The sequence below is a fragment of the Schistocerca nitens genome, chromosome 2 (genome assembly GCF_023898315.1).
Source record: "Schistocerca nitens isolate TAMUIC-IGC-003100 chromosome 2, iqSchNite1.1, whole genome shotgun sequence".
Lineage (NCBI taxonomy): Eukaryota > Metazoa > Arthropoda > Insecta > Orthoptera > Acrididae > Schistocerca > Schistocerca nitens.
In genome coordinates this window covers 302,537,807-302,560,888 of record NC_064615.1, presented here as the reverse complement: position 1 = coordinate 302,560,888, position 23,082 = coordinate 302,537,807, and the positions used below count along the sequence as shown (strand labels likewise).

The following is a 23,082-nucleotide window of genomic DNA, read 5'->3' as shown; positions in this document are numbered from 1 at the left end:
CATCCCTCAGAGCCACCCATTCTTCTTCTACTGTATTTCTTTCCCCCATTCCTGTCAATTGTTCCCTTATGCTCTCCCTGAAACTCTCTACAACCTCTGGTTCTTTCAGTTTATCCAGGTCCCATCTCCTTAAATTCCCACCTTTTTGCAGTTTCTTCAGTTTCAATCTGCAGTTCATAACCAATAGATTGTGGTCAGAATCCACATCTGCCCCTGGAAATGTCTTACAATTTAAAACCTGGTTCCTAAATCTCTGTCTTACCATTATATAATCTATCTGATACCTTTTAGTATCTCCAGGATTCTTCCAGGTATACAACCTTCTTTTATGATTCTTGAACCAAGTGTTAGCTATGATTAAGTTATGCTCTGTGTAAAATTCTACAAGGCGGCTTCCTCTTTCATTTCTTCCCCCCAATCCATATTCACCTACTATGTTTCCTTCTCTCCCTTTTCCTGCTGACGAATTCCAGTCACCCATGACTATTAAATTTTCGTCTCCCTTCACTACCTGAATAATTTCTTTTATCTCGTCATACATTTCATCAATTTCTTCATCATCTGCAGAGCTAGTAGGCATATAAACTTGTACTACTGTAGTAGGCATGGGCTTTGTGTCTATCTTGGCCACAATAATGCGTTCACTATGCTGTTTGTAGTAGCTAACCCGCACTCCTATTTTTTATTCATTATTAAACCTACTCCTGCATTACCCCTATTTGATTTTGTATTTATAAATCTGTAATCACCTGACCAAAAGTCTTGTTCCTCCTGCCACCGAACTTCACTAATTCCCACTATATCTAACTTTAACCTATCCATTTCCTTTTTTAAATTTTCTAACCTACCTGCCCGATTAAGGGATCTGACATTCCACGCTCCGATCCGTAGAATGCCAATTTTCTTTCTCCTGATAACGACGTCCTCTTGAGTAGTCCCCGCCCGGAGATCCGAATGGGGGACTATTTTACCTCCGGAATATTTTACCCAAGAGGACGCCATAATCATTTAATCATACAGTAAAGCTGCATGTCCTCGGGAAAATTTTTTTTGGTATTTTGTTGTTTTCATTATAATATATCTGTGTTTCTGATTCATCTCTTTAACTACATAAACATTTAAAGAAATGAAACTTCCTGGCAGATTAAAACTGTGTGCCCGACCGAGACTCGAACTCGGGACCTTTGCCTTTCGCGGGCAAGTGCTCTACCAACTGAGCTACCGAAGCACGACTCACGCCCGGTACTCACAGCTTTACTTCTGCCAGTACCTCGTCTCCTACCTTCCATACTTTACAGAAGCTCTCCTGCGAAACTTGCAGAACTAGCACTCCTGAAAGAAAGGATATTGCGGAGACATGGCTTAGCCACAGCCTGGGGGATGTTTCCAGAATGAGATTTTCACTCTGCAGCGGAGTGTGCGCTGATATGAGTCTCGGTCGGGCACACAGTTTTAATCTGCCAGGAAGTTTCATATCAGCGCACACTCCGCTGCAGAGTGAAAATCTCATTCTGATTTAAAGAAATCTTTGAATGCTCATACAATTTTCTCTTTGTTGTTAGTTACTGTGCGATCTCCCATTTCAACTGACAAAATAAGTTAATGTTTTGCTTTCTTCATACTTTGTTTTTAGTAATTTCTCATATCATATTTTCATTGTAGCCTCTCATATCCTATCAAAGACATTTTTGAATAGTGTTGTTAATTCACCATGTTTTATACTTTAACTCACTGTTGTATAACTTGCTTTAAAGCTAAATTTATCTTATTTTTCAATCTGTGCCAGACTAAAGAAGAAGAGATACAACTATCTTGATCACTTTAACCATGTTAATTAAATATGGAACACTTCTGTCATTCCACATACATAGGTAACAGGTAAAATGGCACAATTAGTGGCACACTGAGCTGACATTCATGGCAATTGGAGTTCAGAGTGCCATTGGCTTATTTAGGTGATCCAGATTTCTGTAAATTGCATAAGTCATAGTCTGTTATCGTTCCCTTCTACAGCTCCATCTACATCTACACCATGCAAACACCATGAGGTGCATGCCAGAGGGTACATTCCATTGTATCAGTTGTTAGGGTTTCTTCCTGTTCCATTCACATATGAAATGCAGGAAGAATGATTGTTTGAATGCTTCTGTCTGTGCAGTAATTACTCTAGTCTTATCTTCACAGTCCCTATGTGAGTGATACGTAGGGGGTTGTAGTATAATCCTAGAGTAATCATTTAAAGCTGGTGCTTGAAACGTTGTTAATAGACTTTCTCGATATACAGGGCTATTACAAATGATTGAAGCAATTTCTCACTGTAGCTCCATTCATTGACATATGGTCACGACACACTACAGATACGTAGAAAAACTCAAAGTTTTGTTCGGCTGAAGCCGCACTTCAGGTTTCTGCCGCCAGAGCGCTCGAGAGCGCAGTGAGACAAAATGGCGACAGGAGCCGAGAAAGCGTATGTCGTGCTTGAAATGCACTCACATCAGTCAGTCATAACAGTGCAACGACACTTCAGGATGAAGTTCAACAAAGATCCACCAACTGCTAACTCCATTCGGCGATGGTATGAGCAGTTTAAAGCTTCTGGATGCCTCTGTAAGGGGAAATCAATGGGTCGGCATGCAGTGAGCGAAGAAACGGTTGAACGCGTGTGGGCAAGTTTCACGCGTAGCCCGCGGAAGTCGATGAATAAAGCAAGCAGGGAGCTAAAAGTACCACAGCCGACGGTCTGGAAAATCTTACGGAAAAGGCTAAAGCAGAAGCCTTACCGTTTACAATTGCTACAAGCCCTGACACCCGATGACAAAGTCAAACGCTTTGAATTTTCGGCGCGGTTGCAACAGCTCATGGAAGAGGATGCGTTCAGTGCGAAACTTGTTTTCAGTGATGAAGCAACATTTTTTCTTAATGGTGAAGTGAACAGACACAATGTGCGAATCTGGGCGGTAGAGAATCCTCACGCATTCGTGCAGCAAATTCGCAATTCATCAAAAGTTAACGTGTTTTGTGCAATCTCATGGTTTAAAGTTTACGGCCCCTTTTTCTTCTGCGAAAAAAACGTTACAGGACACGTGTATCTGGACATGCTGGAAAATTGGCTCATGCCACAACTGGAGACCGACAGTGCCGACTTCATCTTTCAACAGGATGGTGCTCCACCACACTTCCATCATGATGTTCGTCATTTCTTAAACAGGAGATTGTAAAACCGATGGATCGGTCGTGGTGGAGATCATGATCAGCAATTCATGTCATGGCCTCCACGCTCTCCCGACTTAACCCCATGTGATTTCTTTCTGTGGGGTTATGTGAAAGATTCAGTGTTTAAACCTCCTCTACCATGAAACGTGCCAGAACTGCGAGCTCGCATCAATGATGCTTTCGAACTCATTGATGGGGGACATGCTGCACCGAGTGTGGGAGGAACTTGATTATCGGCTTGATGTCTGCCGAATCACTAAAGGGGCACATATCGAACATTTGTGAATGCCTAAAAAAACTTTTTGAGTTTTTGTATGTGTGTGCAAAGCATTGTGAAAATATCTCAGATAATAAAGTTATTGTAGAGCTGTGAAATCACTTCAATCATTTGTAATAACCCTGTAGTTTACATCTATCTTCAAGAGTCTTCCAGTTCAATTTCTTCAGTATCTCACTGACTCTCACCTACAGTTTAATCAAACCTGTGACGATTTGTGCCGCCCTTCTCTGTGTACGTTCAATACCTCTTGTTAGTCATATTGGCATGGGTCCCACATACTTGAGCAATATTCTAGAACCTATCGCATGAGAGATTTGTAACCAATATCCTTTGTAGATTGACTGCACTTCCCCAGTATTCTACCAATAAACTGAGGTCTACCACCTGCTTTACCCATATGCCTATGAAGTCTTACACCCATGTATTTGTATGAGTTAAAGTATGTGTAACATAATGATGATGATGATGATGATAACAATAATAATAATTAATAATAATAATAATAATAATAATAATAACAATAATCTCGTACGGTTTCCCACCACTGACAGGGTCTGCTTGGAACACAAGCCTTTCCGCATCTTCCATGATAGTCCCACCATCTCTTGGCTACTGCTCTGGCCCAATCCTCTTCTTTCTTCCACATATTCATGTCAATCAATTTATTAAACATTTCCTCGATGCAATACAGAAAACTAGTACAGACAGCTCATGAGTAAAAAAGCACGATGTATGGAGACAGGTGAGTGAGTATGTGTGTGTGTGTGTGTGTGTGTGTGTGTGTGTGTGTGTGTGTGTGTGTGTGTGTGTGTCTGTTTAAACTGCTCATACCATCGCCGAATGGAGTTAGCAGTTGGTGGATCTTTGTTGAACTTCATCCTGAAGTGTCGTTGCACTGTTATGACTGACTGATGTGAGTGCATTTCAAGCACGACATACGCTTTCTCGGCTCCTGTCGCCATTTTGTCTCACTGCGCTCTCGAGCGCTCTGGCGGCAGAAACCTGAAGTGCGGCTTCAGCCGAACAAAACTTTGAGTTTTTCTACGTATCTGCAGTGTGTCGTGACCATATGTCAATGAATGGAGCTACAGTGAGAAATTGCTTCAATCATTTGTAATAGCCCTGTATATCGAGAAAGTCTATTAACAACGTTTCAAGCACCAGCTTTAAATGATTACTCTAGGATTATACTACAACCCCCTACGTATCACTCACATAGGGACTGTGAAGATAAGACTAGAGTAATTACTGCACAGACAGAAGCATTCAAACAATCATTCTTCCTGCATTTCATATGTGAATGGAACAGGAAGAAACCCTAACAACTGATACAATGGAATGTACCCTCTGGCATGCACCTCATGGTGTTTGCATGGTGTAGATGTAGATGGAGCTGTAGAAGGGAACGATAACAGACTATGACTTATGCAATTTACAGAAATCTGGATCACCTAAATAAGCCAATGGCACTCTGAACTCCAATTGCCATGAATGTCAGCTCAGTGTGCCACTAATTGTGCCATTTTACCTGTTACCTATGTATGTGGAATGACAGAAGTGTTCCATATTTAATTAACATGGTTAAAGTGATCAAGATAGTTGTATCTCTTCTTCTTTAGTCTGGCACAGATTGAAAAATAAGATAAATTTAGCTTTAAAGCAAGTTATACAACAGTGAGTTAAAGTATGTGTATCATAATGATGATGATGATGATAGCAATAATAATAATAATAATAATAATAATAATAATAATAATAACAATAATCTCGTACGGTTTCCCACCACTGACAGGGTCTGCTTGGAACACAAGCCTTTCCGCATCTTCCATGATCGTCCCACCATCTCTTGGCTACTGCTCTGGCCCAATCCTCTTCTTTCTTCCACATATTCATGTCAATCAATTCATTAAACATTTCCTCGATGCAATACAGAAAACTAGTACAGACAGCTCATGAGTAAAAAAGCACGATGTATGGAGACAGGTGTGTGTGTGTGTGTGTGTGTGTGTGTGTGTTTTTCCCTACAAGCTTGAAAAATGAAGTGTATTCCGAAAGCTAGCAAAGCTCTGTACCTTCTGTTTGTGTACCAATCAATGGCGCAGTTCTTCTGGATTTCGATGAGTTGTCTCCTTTATTCCTAAATAATTCATAATTCTCAAACAGAACTTTCCATACATTACTTTAAAACATGGAGCATATGTAACAATACTCAATGTAAGTTATCGACTACTGGGGAATTAAGAACATAATTAACTTCCTAAAACATAAAATCCTCCACGGAGATCGTATATTTTTAAGTGCCTGCACAGGATTACAAATCCATTTTTGTACTCAAGATTTTAACAATTGATTCTGCTGTATCCCATCAAATACTGTAAGTGATTGTCTCAGATCTTCTTGTTGATAAGTGAGCCAAGCAACCTGTTTGGGTATCTGAAAACATATCCTCTATAACAAGATTAATTTTGCTGCAAATCCAGAATGATGAAAAATGCAGATTATACAAAGATGAAAGCAGCAATTGTTTAACATATTTAATGCAAATAACAAAAAATGTTGCAGCAATGAAGACAACACCAGAAGAGAAAATCTCAAACAGAATGTGGCAGGTATTAAAGAAAAGTTGGGAGTTTCGTGAAAATCATAGTGAGAACTTGATAAAACATGGTGAATTAACAACACTATTCAAAAATGTCTTTGATAGGATATGAGAGGCTACAATGAAAATATGATATGAGAAATTACTAAAAACAAAGTATGAAGAAAGCAAAACATTAACTTATTTTGTCAGTTGAAATGGGAGACCGCATAGTAACTAACAACAGAGAGAAAATTGTATGAGCATTCAAAGATTTCTTTAAATGTTTATGTAGTTAAAGAGATGAATCAGAAACACAGATATATTATAATGAAAACAACAAAATACCAAAAAAATGCCAGATGAGAGTAACTAACAACAGAGAGAAAATTGTATGAGCATTCAAAGATGTCTTTAAATGTTTATGTAGTTAAAGAGATGAATCAGAAACACAGATGTATTATAATGAAAACAACAAAATACCAAAAAAATGCCAGATGAGAGCAGATGATGGTGTCTCAACACAAGCAATTAAGGCCAAATGAAAAGTTGATTGGAAGGAATTTATTTAGAGATTGTTTGTAGAAGAAGACAGTTCCTCAAAACTATAACAACACTGTAATTATTCGCCTTCGCAAGAAATGAAACAGACAAGGCACACAAAACTGTTTACTTATCAGTCTCCTCCTGTAATGTGCAAGATATAAACAAAAATTATAACCAACCACATAGAAAACACTCAAGATTTTAATCAGGCAAACGAACATGCTGTCTTTAGAAATGGATTTGGGAGAATTGACTATTTGCATGATCAATGAGTGTGAATTACCGCTCTGTCTGGGTTCGTTGGTTGGTTTGTGGGATTGAAGGGACAAGATTGCTAGGGCCATCGGTCCCTTTTTCCATGAACGTGAAACACCCACAAAGAATAAAAACAAACAATGGATTTCACAAAAGACGACACAGGACAAGAAAGGCTCAGACAGAGACCAGACAAAAGGAATTAAAATCACACAGTGTGTGACAGTGGTTGGCCGACCATAAAGACAAAAAAGGAAAAGCCAACCACCAAGAAATGCACTAAAAAACCCAGTCTAAAATCGTAGGCCAAAGGCCAGACTCAACACAAAAAAAGGACAAACACTTAGATCAAGTGATAAAAGCCCCCTGCCCGAATAAAATGCAAAACTAAGCCTGCCATGGTAGTGTCATCTGTTAAAAGTGCAAGGAGTGTATCAGGCAGCGCAAACGTCTTCCTGAGCGCAGTTAAAAGGGGACAGGCCAACAAAATGTGGACTACCGTCAAAGCTGACCCGTAGCGACATAAAGGTGGGTTCTCACGGCGCAATAAGTAGTTATGCGTAGTCCGGGTGTGTGCAGCCGGCAGAGAACAACAGGCTCCTTGCGAGAGAGCCGCAAGGAGGAGCGCAATGCACCAGTAGCCTGCTTGATTGCCCAAAGTTTGTTGGGTGAAGGAAGGGTGTGCCACTCTTCACCCCAGGTGCTAAGTACCATCTGCCCCAAAACTGACCTGAGGTCACTCTCCGAAAGGCCAATCTCCAAGGCTGGTGCACCGACAGCCTGTCTGGCCAGAGTGTCAACTTGTTCATTTCCCAGGATGCCGACATGAACCGGGATCCACACAAAGACCACAGCGGCCGCAATGGGTAAGAGTATGGAGGGACGCCTGGATAGCCATCACCAGACGAGAGCGTGGGAAACACTGGTCGACAGCTCATAAACTGCTCAGGGAGTCACTACAGATAACGAAGGACTCACCTGAGCAGGAGCAGATATACTCTAGGACGCAAGAGATGGTGACCAGCTCAGCAGTGAAAACACTGCAGCCAGCCGGCAATGAGTGTTGTTCATAAAGATCCCCTAGAGTAAGAGCATAATCAGCACAACGAGCAACCATTGAATCATCAATATAGACAATGTCAGAGCCTTGAAACGTGGCAAGGATTGAAAGGAAGCGGTGGCGGAGGGCCTCAATAGGGACTGAGTCCTTTGGAACCTGTGCAAAATCGAGCCGAAGGCATGGGCGGGGCACACACCACGTGGGTATATGCAGAGGGGCCTGGAAAAAAGGTGGAAGACGGAAGACCTCAAGCCCAGAGAGAAGAGCTCTGATGCGAACCGCTATCGTACACCCTGACTGGGGACGCCGTTCCAGAAGATGGACGACCGAACTGAGGGAACAGGAGACGATAATTGGGATGCCCGGGCAAGCTACAAACGTGTGTACCATAAGTGGCCAGTAATCGTTGGTGCCAGAACCATATTGGAGGGACACCTGCCTCCACAAGTATGCTGTTGACAGGGCTTGTCCAGAAAGCTCCAGTGGCGAGTCAGATCCTGCTGTGAAGGATGGGGTCCAGTAACTGCAATGCGCAAGGGGATGCTGAACCGTAAGCCAGGCTCCGATAATCTAGATGGGACTGAATTAACGCCTGGTACAGTCGTAGAAGGCTAGACCGATCGGCACCCCAGCTGGTGTGGCTTAAGCAACGAAGAGTGTTAAGGTGCCGCCAGCATGTCTGTTTAAGCTGCCGAATTTGAGGCAGCCAAGTCAGCCGGGTATCAAAAACCAACCCCAAAAACCGATGCATCTCCACCACAGCAAGAGGTTCACCGTCAAGATAAAGCCATGACTCAGGGTGAACAGCGTGTCGCCGACAGAAATGGATAATGCAGGTCTTGGCAGCCAAACACTGGAAGCCATGCACTACAGTCCAAGACTGCACCTTGCGGATAGCACCCTGCAGCTGCCGTTCAGCAACTGCAATGCCAGCGGAGCTATAGTATAGGCAGAAGTCTTCAGCGTACAAGGAAGCTGAGACAGACGTTTCCACCGCCGCAGCGAGCCCATTAATTGCAATTAAAAAGAGGCAGACACTTAAGACACTCTTGCGGTACCCCATTCTCCTGAACTCAGGAGGAACTATGGAAGGCCGCAACTTGCACGCGGAAGGTACGAAGTGACAGAAAATTTTGTGTGAAAATCGGCATCGGACCCCGAGGACCCCAACCATGAAGCGTAGAGAGGATGTGATGTTGCCATGTCGTATTGTATGCCTTCCACATGTCAAAAAAGACAATGAGAACATGCTGACGGCAGGCAAAGCCGTACGGATGGCAGACTCCAGGCTCACCAGATTATCGGCAGCAGAGCGGCTCTTACGGAACCCTTTGTTTGGAAATCAATGGTTTTGAGAAAGCTTTTGACTCCGCTTCACAAAATCTTAAGTGATGGGCCTTACGATAAAAGGCACAGATGAAAATTATTATGGTATGCTGAAGAATATCAACATTAATGCTATAGAATTCATTAAGATAGTGGGAAATTCACAACTGAAAGAGGACTCATGCATGAAGCTCCAATGTCAACTATTCCCAGCAGTTCTACAGAAACTTTTCAAGTCTCAACATGAACCATCTATGTTTTACTGATGACAGTGTACTGTTCCGAAATAAGTCTTTCATAAAAGACTGCTTCTTGCAAACAATTATTGGTACACTGCTCCAGTCATTTTGACACCACTATACGTTTTGGTGGTCACATCATCATCTTTTACACTGTAAAATTTGCTTTAACACGCACGTGTTGTCTATTCGGCAACACTGATATTGCTGGGATATACCTGAAGATGGTGATATGAAAATCGAAATGTGTAATGTTGTTAAAAATAAAAGTCACTAAAGAAGTGTACTAATAAATGAGTGTACTGTTTGCTTCTAGTGCATATAAACTTCAACAATATTATGAAAAGAATAGATTGCTAATCTCTGTAAGGATGACACCCAAGGTTGCAGGCAGGCACAGTGAAATGACTGTTATATATTGAGTTTTCAACCAAAGGCTTCTTCAGAAAGGAAAAACATTCTTCAGAAAGGAAACACACTCAGATTCCCGCAAGCAAACACACTTCTTGCACACATGACCGCTATCTCCAGCTGCTCCAGCCATAATGCAACTTTGTTGAATTGAAGCAGCAATCAGGAGTGGGGCAGAAAAGGGAGAGGGATAACAGGGAACAGATGGGACAGAGAAATGAGTGCCGCCTGGCAGAGCTTGCAGGTACTAGATAATACCAGGACATAGCTTCCAGATGCAGCATTGGGAGGTTGTGGGGGAATAGAGAGAGTGAAAGGAGAGAAGCAGAGAAGAGGAAGAGACTGGTGGCTGCGTTGGCAGAGAGCGGCACACAATGACGGTGAGAGGATTGGTGGTTTTAATGTTGACAGATGTGAGGATGGAGCCATCAGAGAGGAGGAGGTTGATGTCTATGAAGGTGCCACGCTGGGTTGAAGGGGATCAGGTGAAGAGGGTGGGATAAAAGTTGTTGAGGTTGTGAAGGAATCACGATAGGGTATCTTGGCCCTAAGTCAAACTCATAAAGAGATCATAAATGAACATGAACCTAACCAGGGGTTTGGGGTTTTTGGAGGTTAGGAAGATTTCCTCTAGAAGGCCCAAACAGGTTGGCACAGAAGGGTGCCATGTTGCACTGTGGATTTATTTACATACCTTCCCGCAAGGCTAAAAAGGTTATCACACAGTGAGGAGTAAACTTACAAAATGACACTCCCTCACTCCCACCTCAATCATGTTGACCTACACAAATTATAAAACAATGGAGAAAGGGTAGAAGATGCTATACCTGGGATGAAAACGTAAGTAGAATGACAGAGGAGCTAAAATAACAGCACAGGGAAATGTGGCTGGTTGACCACTTACACACACACACACACACACACACACACACTTAAAACCCTCATCACATTTGTTTGAACATCATTTAAAATAGAGGGCAGATCTGTTGGCAAATCTGCAGAAGCCCTCTCATCTGAAAATAAAACAGTCTAATAAAATGTGGCACACACTGATCTGTACACCACAAGCACAATACTTCTTGCTGGAGCAAGAAGCCATGCATTAGGACTGTGTCCTACGAGAAGGCAAGTAAGGAGGACCTCATCCCGCCCGCATGGCTCAAAATGACAGAATGCAGGAAGATTCATTGTGTGATCAAAAGTATTCAGACAGCTGGCTGAATATCTGAAAATGACTTACAAGTCCGTGGTGTCCTCCATCGGTAATGCTGGAATTCAGTATGGTGTTGGTCCACTCTTAGCCTTGATGACAGCTTCCACTCTTGCAGGCATACTTTCAATCAGGTGCTGAAAGGTTTCTTGGGGAATGGCAGCCCATTCTTCACGGAGTGCTGCACTGAGGAGAGGTATCGATGTCAGTTGGTGTGGCCTGGCACAAAGTCGGCATTCCAAAACATCCCAAAACTGTTCTGTAGGATTCAGGTCAGGGCTCAGTGCAGACCAGTCCATTACAGGAATGTTATTGTCGTGTAATCACTCCGCCACAGGCCGTGCATTATGAGCAGGTGCTTGATCACATTGAAAGATGGAATCGCCATCCGCAAATTGCTCTTCAACAGTGGGAAGCAAGAAGGTGCTTAAAACTTCAGTGTAGGCCTGTGCTGTGATAGTGCCATGCAAAACAACAACGGTTGCAAGCCCCCTCCATGATAAACACGACTACACCATAACACCACCGCCTCCGAATTTTACAGCTGGCAGTACACACACTGGCAGATGACGTTCACCGGACATTCGCCATACCCCCAACCCTGCTATTGGATCGCCACATTGTGTACTGTGATTCGTCACTCCACACAACGTTTTTCCACTCTTCAATCGTCCAATCTTTACGGTTCTTACACCAAGCGAGGCAAAGGTAAAAAGACGAGGGCTAGTAGAAACCCTTGGGTAACAGAAGAAATATTGAATTTAATTGATGAAAGGAGAAAATATAAAAATGCAGTAAATGAAGCAGGCAAAAGGGAATACAAACGTCTCAAAAATGATATCGACAGGAAGTGCAAAATGGCTAAGCAGGGATGGCTAGAGGACAAATGTAAGGATGTAGAGGCTTATTTCACTAGGGGTAAGATAGATACTGCCTACAGGAAAATTAAAGAGACCTTTGTAGAAAGGAGAACCACTTGCATGAATATCAAGAAGTTTGGTGGAAACCCAGTTCTAAGCAAAGAAGGGAAAGCAGAAAGGTGGAAGGAGTATATAGAGGGTCTATACAGGGGCGATGTACTTGAGGACAATATTATGGGAAAGGAAGAGGATGTAGATGAAGATGAAATGGGAGATATGATACTGCGTGATGAGTTTGACAGAGTACTGAAAAATCTAAGCCAAACAAGGCCCCGGGAGTAGACAACATTCCATTAGAACTACTGACGGCCTTGGGAGAGCCAGTCCTGACAAAACTCTACCATCTGCTGAGCAAGATATATGAGACAGGCGAAATACCCTCAGACTTCAAGAAGAATATAATAATTCCAATCCCAAAGAAAGCAGGTGTCGACAGATGTGAAAATTACCGAACTATCAGTTTAATAAGTCACAGCTGCAAAATACTTACACGAATTCTTTACAGACGAATGGAAAAACTGATAGAAGCCGACCTCAGGGTAGATCAGTTTGGATTCCATAGAAATGTTGGAACACGTGAAGCAATACTGACCCTACGACTTATCTTAGAGGAAAGATTAAGGAAAGGCAAACCTATGTTTCTAGCATTTGTAGACTTAGAGGAATCTTTTGACAATGTTGATTGGAATACTCTCTTTCAAATTCTGAAGGTGTCAGGGGTAAAATACAGGGAGCAAAAGGCTATTTACAATTTGTATAGAAAGCAGATGGCAGTTATAAGAGTCGAGTGGTATGAAAGGGAAGCAGTGGTTGGGAAGGGAGTGAGACAGGGTTGTAGCCTATCCCTGATGTTATTCAATCTGTATGTTGAGCAAGCAATAAAGGAAACAAAAGAAAAGTTCGGAGTAGGTATTAAAATCCGTGGAGAAGAAAGAAAAACTTTGAGGTTCGCCGATGACATTGTAATTCTGTCAGAGACAGCAAAGGACTTGGAAGAGCAGTTGAACGGAATGGACAGTGTCTTGAAAGGAGGGTATAAGATGAACATCAACAAAAGCAAAACAAGGATAATGGAATGTAGTCGAATTAAGTCGGGTGATGCTGAGGGAATTAGATTAGGAAATGAGAGACTTAAAGTAGTAAAGGAGTTTTGCTATTTGCGGAGCAAAATAACTGATGATGGCCAAAGTAAAGAGGATATAAAATGTAGACTGGCAATGGCAAGGAATGCGTTTCTGAAGAAAAATTTGTTAACAACGAGTATAGATTTAAATGTCAGGAAGTCGTTTCTGAAAGTATTTGTATGGAGTGTAGCCATGTATGGAAGTGAAACATGGACGATAAATAGTTTGGACAACAAGAGAATAGAAGCTTTTGAAATGTGAAGCTACAGAATAATGCTGAAGATTAGATGGGTAGATCAGATAACTAATGAGGAGGTACTGAATAGAATTGGGGAGAAGAGCAGCTTGTGGCACAACTTGACTAGAAGAAGGGATGGGTTGGTAGGACATGTTCTGAGACATCGAGGGATCACCAATTTAGTGTTGGGGGGCAGCGTGGAGGGTAAAAATCATAGAGGGAGACCAAGAGATGAATACGCTAAGAAGATTCAGAAGGATGTAGGCTGCAGTAGGTACTGGGAGATGAAGAAGCTTGCACAGGATAGAGTAGCATGGAGAGCTGCATCAAACCAGTCTCAGGACTGAAGACCACAACAACAACAACAACAACAATAACATGTATGTAAAGATAATTGATCATTTTATATCACACGATTTGCTATCAAATGTACAGTTCAGCTTTAGAAGTCGTTTAACGACTGAAAATGCTATATTCTCTTTTCTCTGCAAGGTACTGGGTGGGTTGAAAAAAAGGTTTCGAACACTACACATATTTTTTTGACTTAGATAAGGCGTTTGATTGTGCTGATCACAAGATATTGCTCCAGAAGTGGGACCTTTGTGGAATATGGAGAGCAGCTCACAATTGGTTCACCTCTTACTTTAGCAACAGACAGCAAAAGGTCGTCATTATTCACAATGTTGAGAATTACTGTGATGTGGGGTCTGAGTGCGGTACAGTCAAGTGGGTGTTGCCCCAGGGATCAGTCTTGGGGGCACTCCTGTTCCTTAATTATATAAATGATATGCCCTCTAGTATTACAGGTAACTCTAAAATATTTCTGTTTCCTGATGACATTGCCTTGGTAGTAAATGAGTAAATGATGTGTGCAACATTGGCTTAGTTTCGAATTGTGCAGTTCATGACCAAAGTTCGTGGCTTGTAGAAAATAAACTAACACTAAATCTCAGTATGACTCAGTTTGTACAGTTTTAACACACAATTCAACAAAACCTAACGTTTTAATTTCACAGAATGGGCATATGATTAGTGAAACCGAACAGTTCAAATTTCTAGGTGTTCAGATTGATAGTAAACTGTCGTGGAAAGTGCACATTCAGATCTTATTCAAAGACTTAATGCTGCCGTTTTTACTATTCAAACAGTGAGTGATCGTTCAACATGAAAATTAGTCTACTTCGCTTATTTTCATTCGCTTATGTCATATGGTATTATATTTTGGGGTAACTCTTCCCATTCTAAAAGGATATTTTTGGCTCAGAAAAAGGCAGTTCGGGCAATAAGCAGTGTAAGTTCACGAACCTCTTGTCGACCCCTGTTCACGGGTCTGGGTATTTTGACATTGGCCTCTCAATATATATATTACTTACTGTCATTTCTTGTTGACAATATTAGCTTATTCCCAAGAATAAGCAGCTTTCACTCCGTTAATACTCGGCAGAAATCAAACCTGCATTTTGATCGAACTTTTTTAACTCTTTTGCAGAAAGGTGTGCCATATACTGCTGCATCCATTTTCAATAAGCTACCACTCAAATTCAAAAATCTTAGCAGTAATCCACGCACTTTCATATCGAAACTGAAGAGCTTCCTCACCCCTTCTGTTCCGTCGAGGAATTCCTTGAAAATTTAAACTGATTCTTGTTGTATTGTTGATTACGTTTACTTAAATTTATGGATTGACTTTTTCCAAGTTCATAAACTTTTATTTTTATCTGTTATTACTTGTATGTTGTAATTTCACGTACTGACACATTCCATGACCTTGGAGATTTGCTCCTCAATTTGGTACTACGGTACTTGACTTGTAAATAGAAAAAATAAATAACAACATAACTGGAAATCTGAAGGGGGCTAGTTCAGAGCTGTAGGGTGGATGAGGTAACACTGTTTTGCGATGTATTCAGTAGACCTTGGACTTGTGCGGGACCGAGCATTATTGTGTTGTAGCAAATCATCTCTTGAAATGCTGTGACACTGAAGTCCCCAGAAGTGTGTCTTGAGTTTTGTTAATGTGTTGATATATGCTTCTGAATTAATGGTACCGCGTCTTGGCATCACATCAATGAGAATCACACCATCACAGCCCCAGAACACGGTGATAATGACCTTACTGGCAGAATGAGTTGTTTTGAGGTTTTAGGCTCAAAATTGTGAAATCAGGTTTCATCACCTGTCACAATCTGGGACAAGAAGGCCTCCTCCTCAGCTTCAAAATGTTGCAACAAATCAAGACAAATGTTTTTATGTGGGGTTTGTGATCCACTGTTAGACACCGTGGGACCTGTCTTGCACACACTTTTAAATATCCAAGAGTGCAGATGAATGCATCCATACTACCTTTGCTGATTGACAGACGCAGTGCCAACTTCTGAGTTGTAATGTGTCTGTCCTTGTGAATGACATCAGCAGCTTGCTGCAACATGTCAGGTGTGACAGCCGTGGATGGTCTCCCCGACAGCTGCAAATCGTGGAGCTCTACCAAACCACCTTCTGATGACCTCATTCTTCTTTCCTAGCGACTAACTGTACTTCTGTTGACAGCAGATGCTCTCTAGATTTTGCACAAGCGTTTGTGAATATTCCTCACAGTTTCTTTCTTTGCAGTGAGAAATTCAGTGACGGTACTTTGCTTGTAACGTATATCAGCTATAGATGCCATTTTGAAACTATCCTGCAGCTGCGCTGTGTGTTGGAAGTGATGGAAACTTGGCACTCTCACTCAGGGGGCTTCAAATAATACATACATAACATTCACATTTATAGCATTGTTTTTGGCTGAGAAAAAAGAAATTTGATGCTTTACTTCCTGGGCAACCCTCATACTTTGGTAATCATTGCTGCCAAAGTCATATTATGGTCACTGATACCATTTTCGATGTGGACAATCCTCGAAGCGGTCAGATCTATTTGTTGCCTTTAGATCCAATGTATTTCCATCATGAATGGGGTTCCTAACTATCTGTTCTAAGTAGTTTTCAGAGAAGGCAATTAGTAAAGCTTTCACAGAATGTTTTATCACACCCACCACTAACAAAACTATAATTTTTCCAATTGATTGTTGGATTATTAAAGTCTCCTCCACTGATAACAGTATGATTGGGGAACTTACTTACAAGGGAACTGAGGTTTTCTCTAAAGTTTTCGGTTATATCAGGAGATGAGCCTGATGGGAGGTAAAAGGATCCAATTATCATTTTATGCCCATTCCTGATACTGAGTCTTGCCCAACAATCTCACATGCAGCTTCAGTTTCTACCTTGGTGGATTTGAGTTTCTTCTCTGCTGTGACAGATACGTTGCCTCCATTTTCGATTTGCTTATATCGTTCCGATATACACTTAAATTTTCCCCAGATACCTAACTGCCATCAATTTCAGGAATCAAACAGCTTTCTGTACTTAGTATTACGTGAGCTTCACTGTTTTTCATGAGCACTTCAAACTCTGGCACTTTGTTGCAAATGCTTTGGCAGGTTACCATTAGGATTTTAATGGTCCCACCTGTGGGAGGTGCCCTCAGAGGCTCAGCATTCATTTGCCGAACAGCGCGGCAGTGGAATGTTGTTTTTCGCAGGGAATGGGGATCTCTTTGCTTGACGGCCCTGATTGTGAGGATGATGTGTGTGTGTTGCCAACAGTTAATAGACCCTACTCTTTTGTGTTTGCTTGTTTGTGACACCAGAAAAAAACAGGTTTCCCCAAAACAGGTGAAGTGAGTCCCACTGTCTAAGTTGCAATTTCAGTGAAACACAGCATCTCAAACTTGTTGTTTAGGGGGATCAGTACAATACTCCCTGAGTCCTCCCTAGTCCCCGTCCTCCCTGTACGAGCCACCTAGTTCTGTCATTGACATGCCACTTGCAGTTAAGTGAATGAGTAATAACAGATCCTGTACTTTCAGCAGAGGAGACAGGATCCATGAGAGAAGTTAATACTTGAAGTACCTCTGGTCCAGGTATCACAGGTACACGACTCTTGGCAGCTCTTCCAACACACTTATTCGCAGCAGCTGCCAGTTGTTTGACAATAGTCAGGGCAATTTCCAGCTGCATATGAATGTCAGCCAACGCATCCCATGTTCAAGAACAGTGTTCACAGTGGGGCTGCATTTTGGCTAGTGCAGTGAACAAATAACTTGAAATTAAGCCTTCTGATTATCTTTTAATCTGTTGAGTTTAAATGTTGCTAATTCCCTATAAGAATTGAAGCAAATACACAAAACGAGATTTCTATTAAGGCAACACAGAAACCTATGGTAAAAACTACTAATTTCCTAAAATATTTTGATGTTTATTATAGTCGTTAGCAAACTTGAAAACAGAGTTTATTTATGATAAAAAATAAATTTCCTGAGGACATGGCAAAAACAGAGAGAGAAGTAATAGAAAAGAAGCAATATGGAGCTAGTAAAATATAGATCAATTATGTTTTTCTACAGAAAGAATAGTAGATCTTTACTTATCTAGACTTTATTTTCGTTAGACAATAATAATAAAATATTGATCTTTCCACTGTTGAAAAAGTGCTGCCTTTCTGTAATCTGTTACACAACCTTATTACTTTTCCAGTCTATATTCTTCCGTGATTTCACCTAATGATTGGCTATTTCTTTATATTGTTTTAATTACCTTCCGCCTGCAACTTTCCCTGATCGTGTTTTTCTTTAACATAAATGATTTAAGTTATTTAACTTCCTTTGCAGACTTCGTAGAAACAGGGGTTGGAAAAAAATATGGAAACTCCAAAAACACAACACATTACCATGCCTAATATGGCGTAGGAAACCCATTGACATTTAAAACAGATTCCAGTTGTCTCAGAGTGGATAAATACTGGTCCTGTATGGTTTTCAAAGGCATTTTACACCAGTCTTTCTGTAAAATAGTGGCAAATTTGAGTAATGGTGATGGAGGTAGACATTAGTCGCACACTTCCCTCCAAAATAGACCACAAAGGCTCAGTAATATTGAGATCTGAAGACTGATGGCCAGAGGAAATGTGACAGTTGATTCTGGTGCTCCCAAGACCAATCTTGGACAATGTGAATTGTGTGAATAGGGACCCTGTTGTACTGGAACACAGCATCATCATTGGGGAACAAACATTGTACCATGGGATTGACCTGACAACCAAAATGGTCACATAAGATGGCCTTGAGAGTAACCATGGGGCCTGTGGAATACTACAGTTTGGCTTCCCAAATCATCACTGAACACCCCACCATATTTCACTCCTGGAATGTGAACTGGCCCAGAAGTTGGCGTCAGTGTGAAACAATACTCACCTGATGTAATGACTTTCTTCCATTGCTCCATACTCCAGGTTTTACAGCTTCAGCACCATGTTTTCCTTTAATAGGCATTTACATCACTGATGAGCGGTTTTGGAATTTCACCTTGCCCTCCATTTCCCAGGTTATGAAGCTCCCTTCATGTTGTTTTGGTACTGACATGGTTCGTGAGGGCAAAACTTAGTTTTTAAGTGACTTTTGCAGCTGTCATCCTCTTATTTTTCATCAAAGCCCCATTCAATGACTGTCTATCACAATCACTCAATGCACTTTTTTCTGTATTGTAAATTAATGGATGATGTTTTTCCACTTTCCATGTGTGCCGTATAAATCTTCAATATAGTGCCTTGAAACTCCAAACACTTTGGCTATCTTGGTTAAGGAAGCACTCACCATAGGATCACCATCAAGTTGCCCAAGTTCGAATTCATGTAGCTGTGACATAATGCACTCACACTGTCACAGAACACTGTTCTGGCCATGACTGACACTGGCTATGCACTGAGGACATTGAACAGGTGCCATTCATGGTCAAATTCAACAGTGCTGCCTGCAGGCTTGGCTAGCATCTGCAGTTATGTTCAGGCATGCATATCTCACAGTGTTACCATGTTTTTGTCCAGTCCATGGCGTATTTGATCATTTCCGTGATCCTGCTACATGTTTAGCAATTGTAGTGAAGGTGCCTATGTTTCCAGCATTCATTTCTCTCTTTTTTTGGTAGATATTTAAAATGTGCAGTCTGTTACTGCTATTTTCCGTTGTAATAGGTTTATGTTAGAAGGCAATGTTTGACGAGTGATTGTCCTCTCCTCAGGAATGGGCCAACAGTCAAAATATAACACTAAAAGTATTCCATCCATTCTCATTAAATTATATTGTAATCACTGCAAGAATGGATGACACTCTGAAAATAACGAATTGTGGATCAGTGAATCTGGTAATCCATTATGATTCAGATTGTTACCTACCAACAACAATTGATATTGAGAGCAGTGGTGAGTATGTTCTGTTGATACTGACAATATTCTCCTGTGACATCTTTCCCACTTTCATCAGAGGAATCTCCTGATATCTTTTATTTCAACAGAAATGGAGGAGGAAGAATTAGCTGTTGCAAAGGAACAGTTTACAGGCTTCAAATTATATTATTTGAGAGAAGCTTTTGAAATATGCTGTATTAAAACCGAAAGATTTTCATTGTCTACAAAGGTAGATGTACCAAATGAAAACTTGAATGAAGAGGTGAGAACACTTGAAGATAACTGTCAGCAAACAAATAAATAAATTCCATAATTAATTAAGTATAATGACATACATCATCATCATTTTAGTATATCATTTGCTATTACATTATATTCTCAAAACGAGGTCACCAATTTAAAAAAAATGTCATATTCTTAATTTCACAGGTTAATGATAGCATCTCAATATCAGAGGATGTTAGCAGCGATGCTGTCCCTGAACAAGTGAACAGAGAAAATAGATTGTTGCCAATTGTGGAAGAAGCAAGAAAGTCCAAATCAGAATTGTCAGCAAAAGGAAAAAGAAACAGAAATGGACATAATAGCTCAGCATCATCTGAAGAAAGTATTGCAGAAAGGAGCACGAGTGATGCACCTGAAATGATGGAAACAGGAAAGTCCAAATTAAAATCTTTGCCAAAAGGAAAAAGGAAAAAGAATAAAGATACAAGCACATCCTTAGCTGAGGATGATGATATTGCAGAAATGAGCACAAGTGATACCTCTGAAAAGATTGCTGAGTTTCAGTTACAGTTGAAAACCAAAAGGAGTTTAGGCTCAGTCCTACAGAAAGAAAAAAAATCAAAGCCTAAATCTTCTACCAAAGGAACAAGGAAAAAGAAAAGCCCACATAACCATTCCACAAACCAAGTAACAAAAGAAATCTGTACACCTGACCAACCAAATAAAATTACACGTTACATTTTAAGAAGTAAAAGATAATAACTCAATGATGCTATGTGTGTGTATGTATGTATGCATGTATGTATAAAAACCATTTGGCATAGCACTAGGTAACTTGAAATATTTAAGCCTGTTGGACTTTTCATTTTAGTTTTTTAATCTTCAAAATTATGTGATTTTTGACAAATTTTGAAACCACAGATTGGCCATATCTCCAACACTATTTGACTTGCAGACCTTCTAGTTTCTTATAAGGTTTAGAAGTATGTGTTACTTGACAGTACTCATAAGTGTACTAAATTTTCCCAAACCTATTTTTTATTTTTATTTGAAAATATTTTAATAACACATTTTTTGTGCTGAAAAAATTTTCTGTTGTATACTATTTACACCAAATTACATGGCAGTATTCCAATGGGAAAAATGGATGAAATAAATTTTATTTGATTGCAGTTTGCTTTGCCAGCTGTACTAAACTGCACATGGTTTTTAGGCTGTTTCATAAAACTAAAGTTAATGTGAAATTATAGTGCACAAATTAAGCACACTTTATTTTATCATTTAAACAATGTCATAATCCATGCAATATAAAATAAGCCTAAATAATGTAAAGGATATTCAAACAATAGAAACTGCAGGATCGAATAACAACAGTATTATGAAAAGAGTAGATTTTTTACTCACTGTGTAGATGAACCGCCCAGTTGCAGACAACCATAACAACGAGACTGCTATACACGTAAGCTTTTGGCCAAAACACCTTCTTCCAAAGTAGAAAAACACACACACACACACACACACACACACACACACACACACACACACAATCACTGTGACTGCAGACTATAACTGCACCTGATGGGAGAAGCAATCTGGCATCGGCAGTGGGGTAAGGAGGCAGCATAGAGTGGGGAAGTAAGGATAGCAGGTTAGGGGAGAAGGAAGGTGTAGTACTGCTTGTGTGGCATGCAGAGACATGGTTGGAACAAGGTAGGGCTGCTAGGTGCAGTAGTGAGCTTGGGGGAGGTGGGAAGGAGAGGTGCAGAGAAGCTGGAAAATACTAGTGGGTGCATTGGTGGAATAGAAGGCTGTGTAGGTGGAGCAAGAAAGGGGATAGTTAGTTGGTGCCAAGGTCTGCCGAAGGTTGAGGGTGGGTGGGGGTTATAGGGACATACAATATATGAGGGCTGTTCAATAAAGAATGATCATAATTTTTTCATGGTCATAATTTCTTGCACTAAAATTTAATCTTATGATATTCTGTTTGCTTAATGTGCAACAAACACACCGTTGTAGTTTCAGTGTTGGGACTCCTGGTTCCCACCTGTGAGAGGCAGGCAAGGTCAGACATGTTCAGTATTGCCTACCGCTGTAATGGAGGTAACACACAAGGTACAATATGTAGCTTTGAAATTGTACTTTTATCTCAACAAATCTTCAGCTGAGGCCTATACAATGTTACAGGAGGCCTATGGAGAGTCTGTTCTTCCCTACAGCACAGCTCGAAGATGGTTTGAAATGTTTAAAGAGGGAAGACAATCAATTTCAAAGGAAGATGGACCCGGTGCTCTAGTTACTGCTCTTACGGAAAAAAAACGTCAACACTGCGAGAGAGGATCAGAAAATTACCTAAGATCACTTTCTGAAATACTGAACATTTCACTGGGTGCCACCCACATGTTGGTGACAGAAAAATTACACAACACATGTTTGTGTGTGATGGGTTCCAAGACTGTTGATTCCCGAACGAAAGGACATTCGCGTGCAGGTCTGCATGCAGTTAAAGTTGATGTTAGAGGAAGATCCAGAGTTTCTTTCAAATGTAATCACTGCTGATGAAATTTAGCTACATCATTTTGATCCTGAGAGCAAAAGCAAAGCTCAGTGTGGATATTTCCTTCATCACCAATCCCAAAAAAAGCAAAAGTGGTTGCTTCTGCTGGGAAAGTTATGGTCATCTCATTCTTTGATATTCATGGATGGTTTATCAGCATGTTGTACCTGCACACACAAAAATCAGTAACTGCACAATACTACAGGGATGTCCTGAAAACATTGCAAGTCCATATCAGGCGCAAAAGACCACATTTCCATGAAGCAGGCTGGGTGCTGCACCACAATAATGGGCAGCCACTTATTGGCAATGTTGTTGCCGAATATCTTGCAAAAATCAACATGAAGTGCATCCCTCACCCTCCCTGTAGTCCAGATTTAGCCCCATGTGACTTATTTCTATTCCCTAACATGAAGAAATGCCTTCGTGGGAGGCATTATCAATCATCAGAAGCAGTGGTGAAGGCTGCGGAGGCAATTTTGAAGGACCTCTCAAAAAATGGTTTCCAGCATGTATTTGAAGACTGGCAGAAATGCTGGAGCAAGTGCATTGCATTCATGGGAGACTACTTTGAGAAGGACCATCAATAATTATGAGAATGAGTAAAGGTATGTTTAAAAAAATA

The 23,082-nt window shown here is 40.8% G+C and overlaps 1 protein-coding gene across 2 annotated transcripts in view; it reads left to right on the top strand.

Moving 5' to 3' along the window:
* Positions 1-20,958, top strand: part of LOC126236060 (uncharacterized) — a 156,038-nt gene extending 135,080 nt beyond the window's left edge. Inside the window, exons 5-7 of one of the 2 annotated variants that reach the window (XM_049945108.1) lie at positions 19,513-19,693; positions 19,786-19,940; positions 20,108-20,958. In XM_049945108.1, the coding sequence (XP_049801065.1) occupies positions 19,513-19,693; positions 19,786-19,940; positions 20,108-20,662 (891 nt within the window). In that variant the 3' untranslated portion in view covers positions 20,663-20,958. The remainder of the gene's footprint in view (positions 1-19,512; positions 19,694-19,785; positions 19,941-20,107) is intronic. The other variant, XM_049945107.1, reaches the window with a different exon arrangement.
* The last annotated feature ends 2,124 nt before the right edge of the window (positions 20,959-23,082 follow it).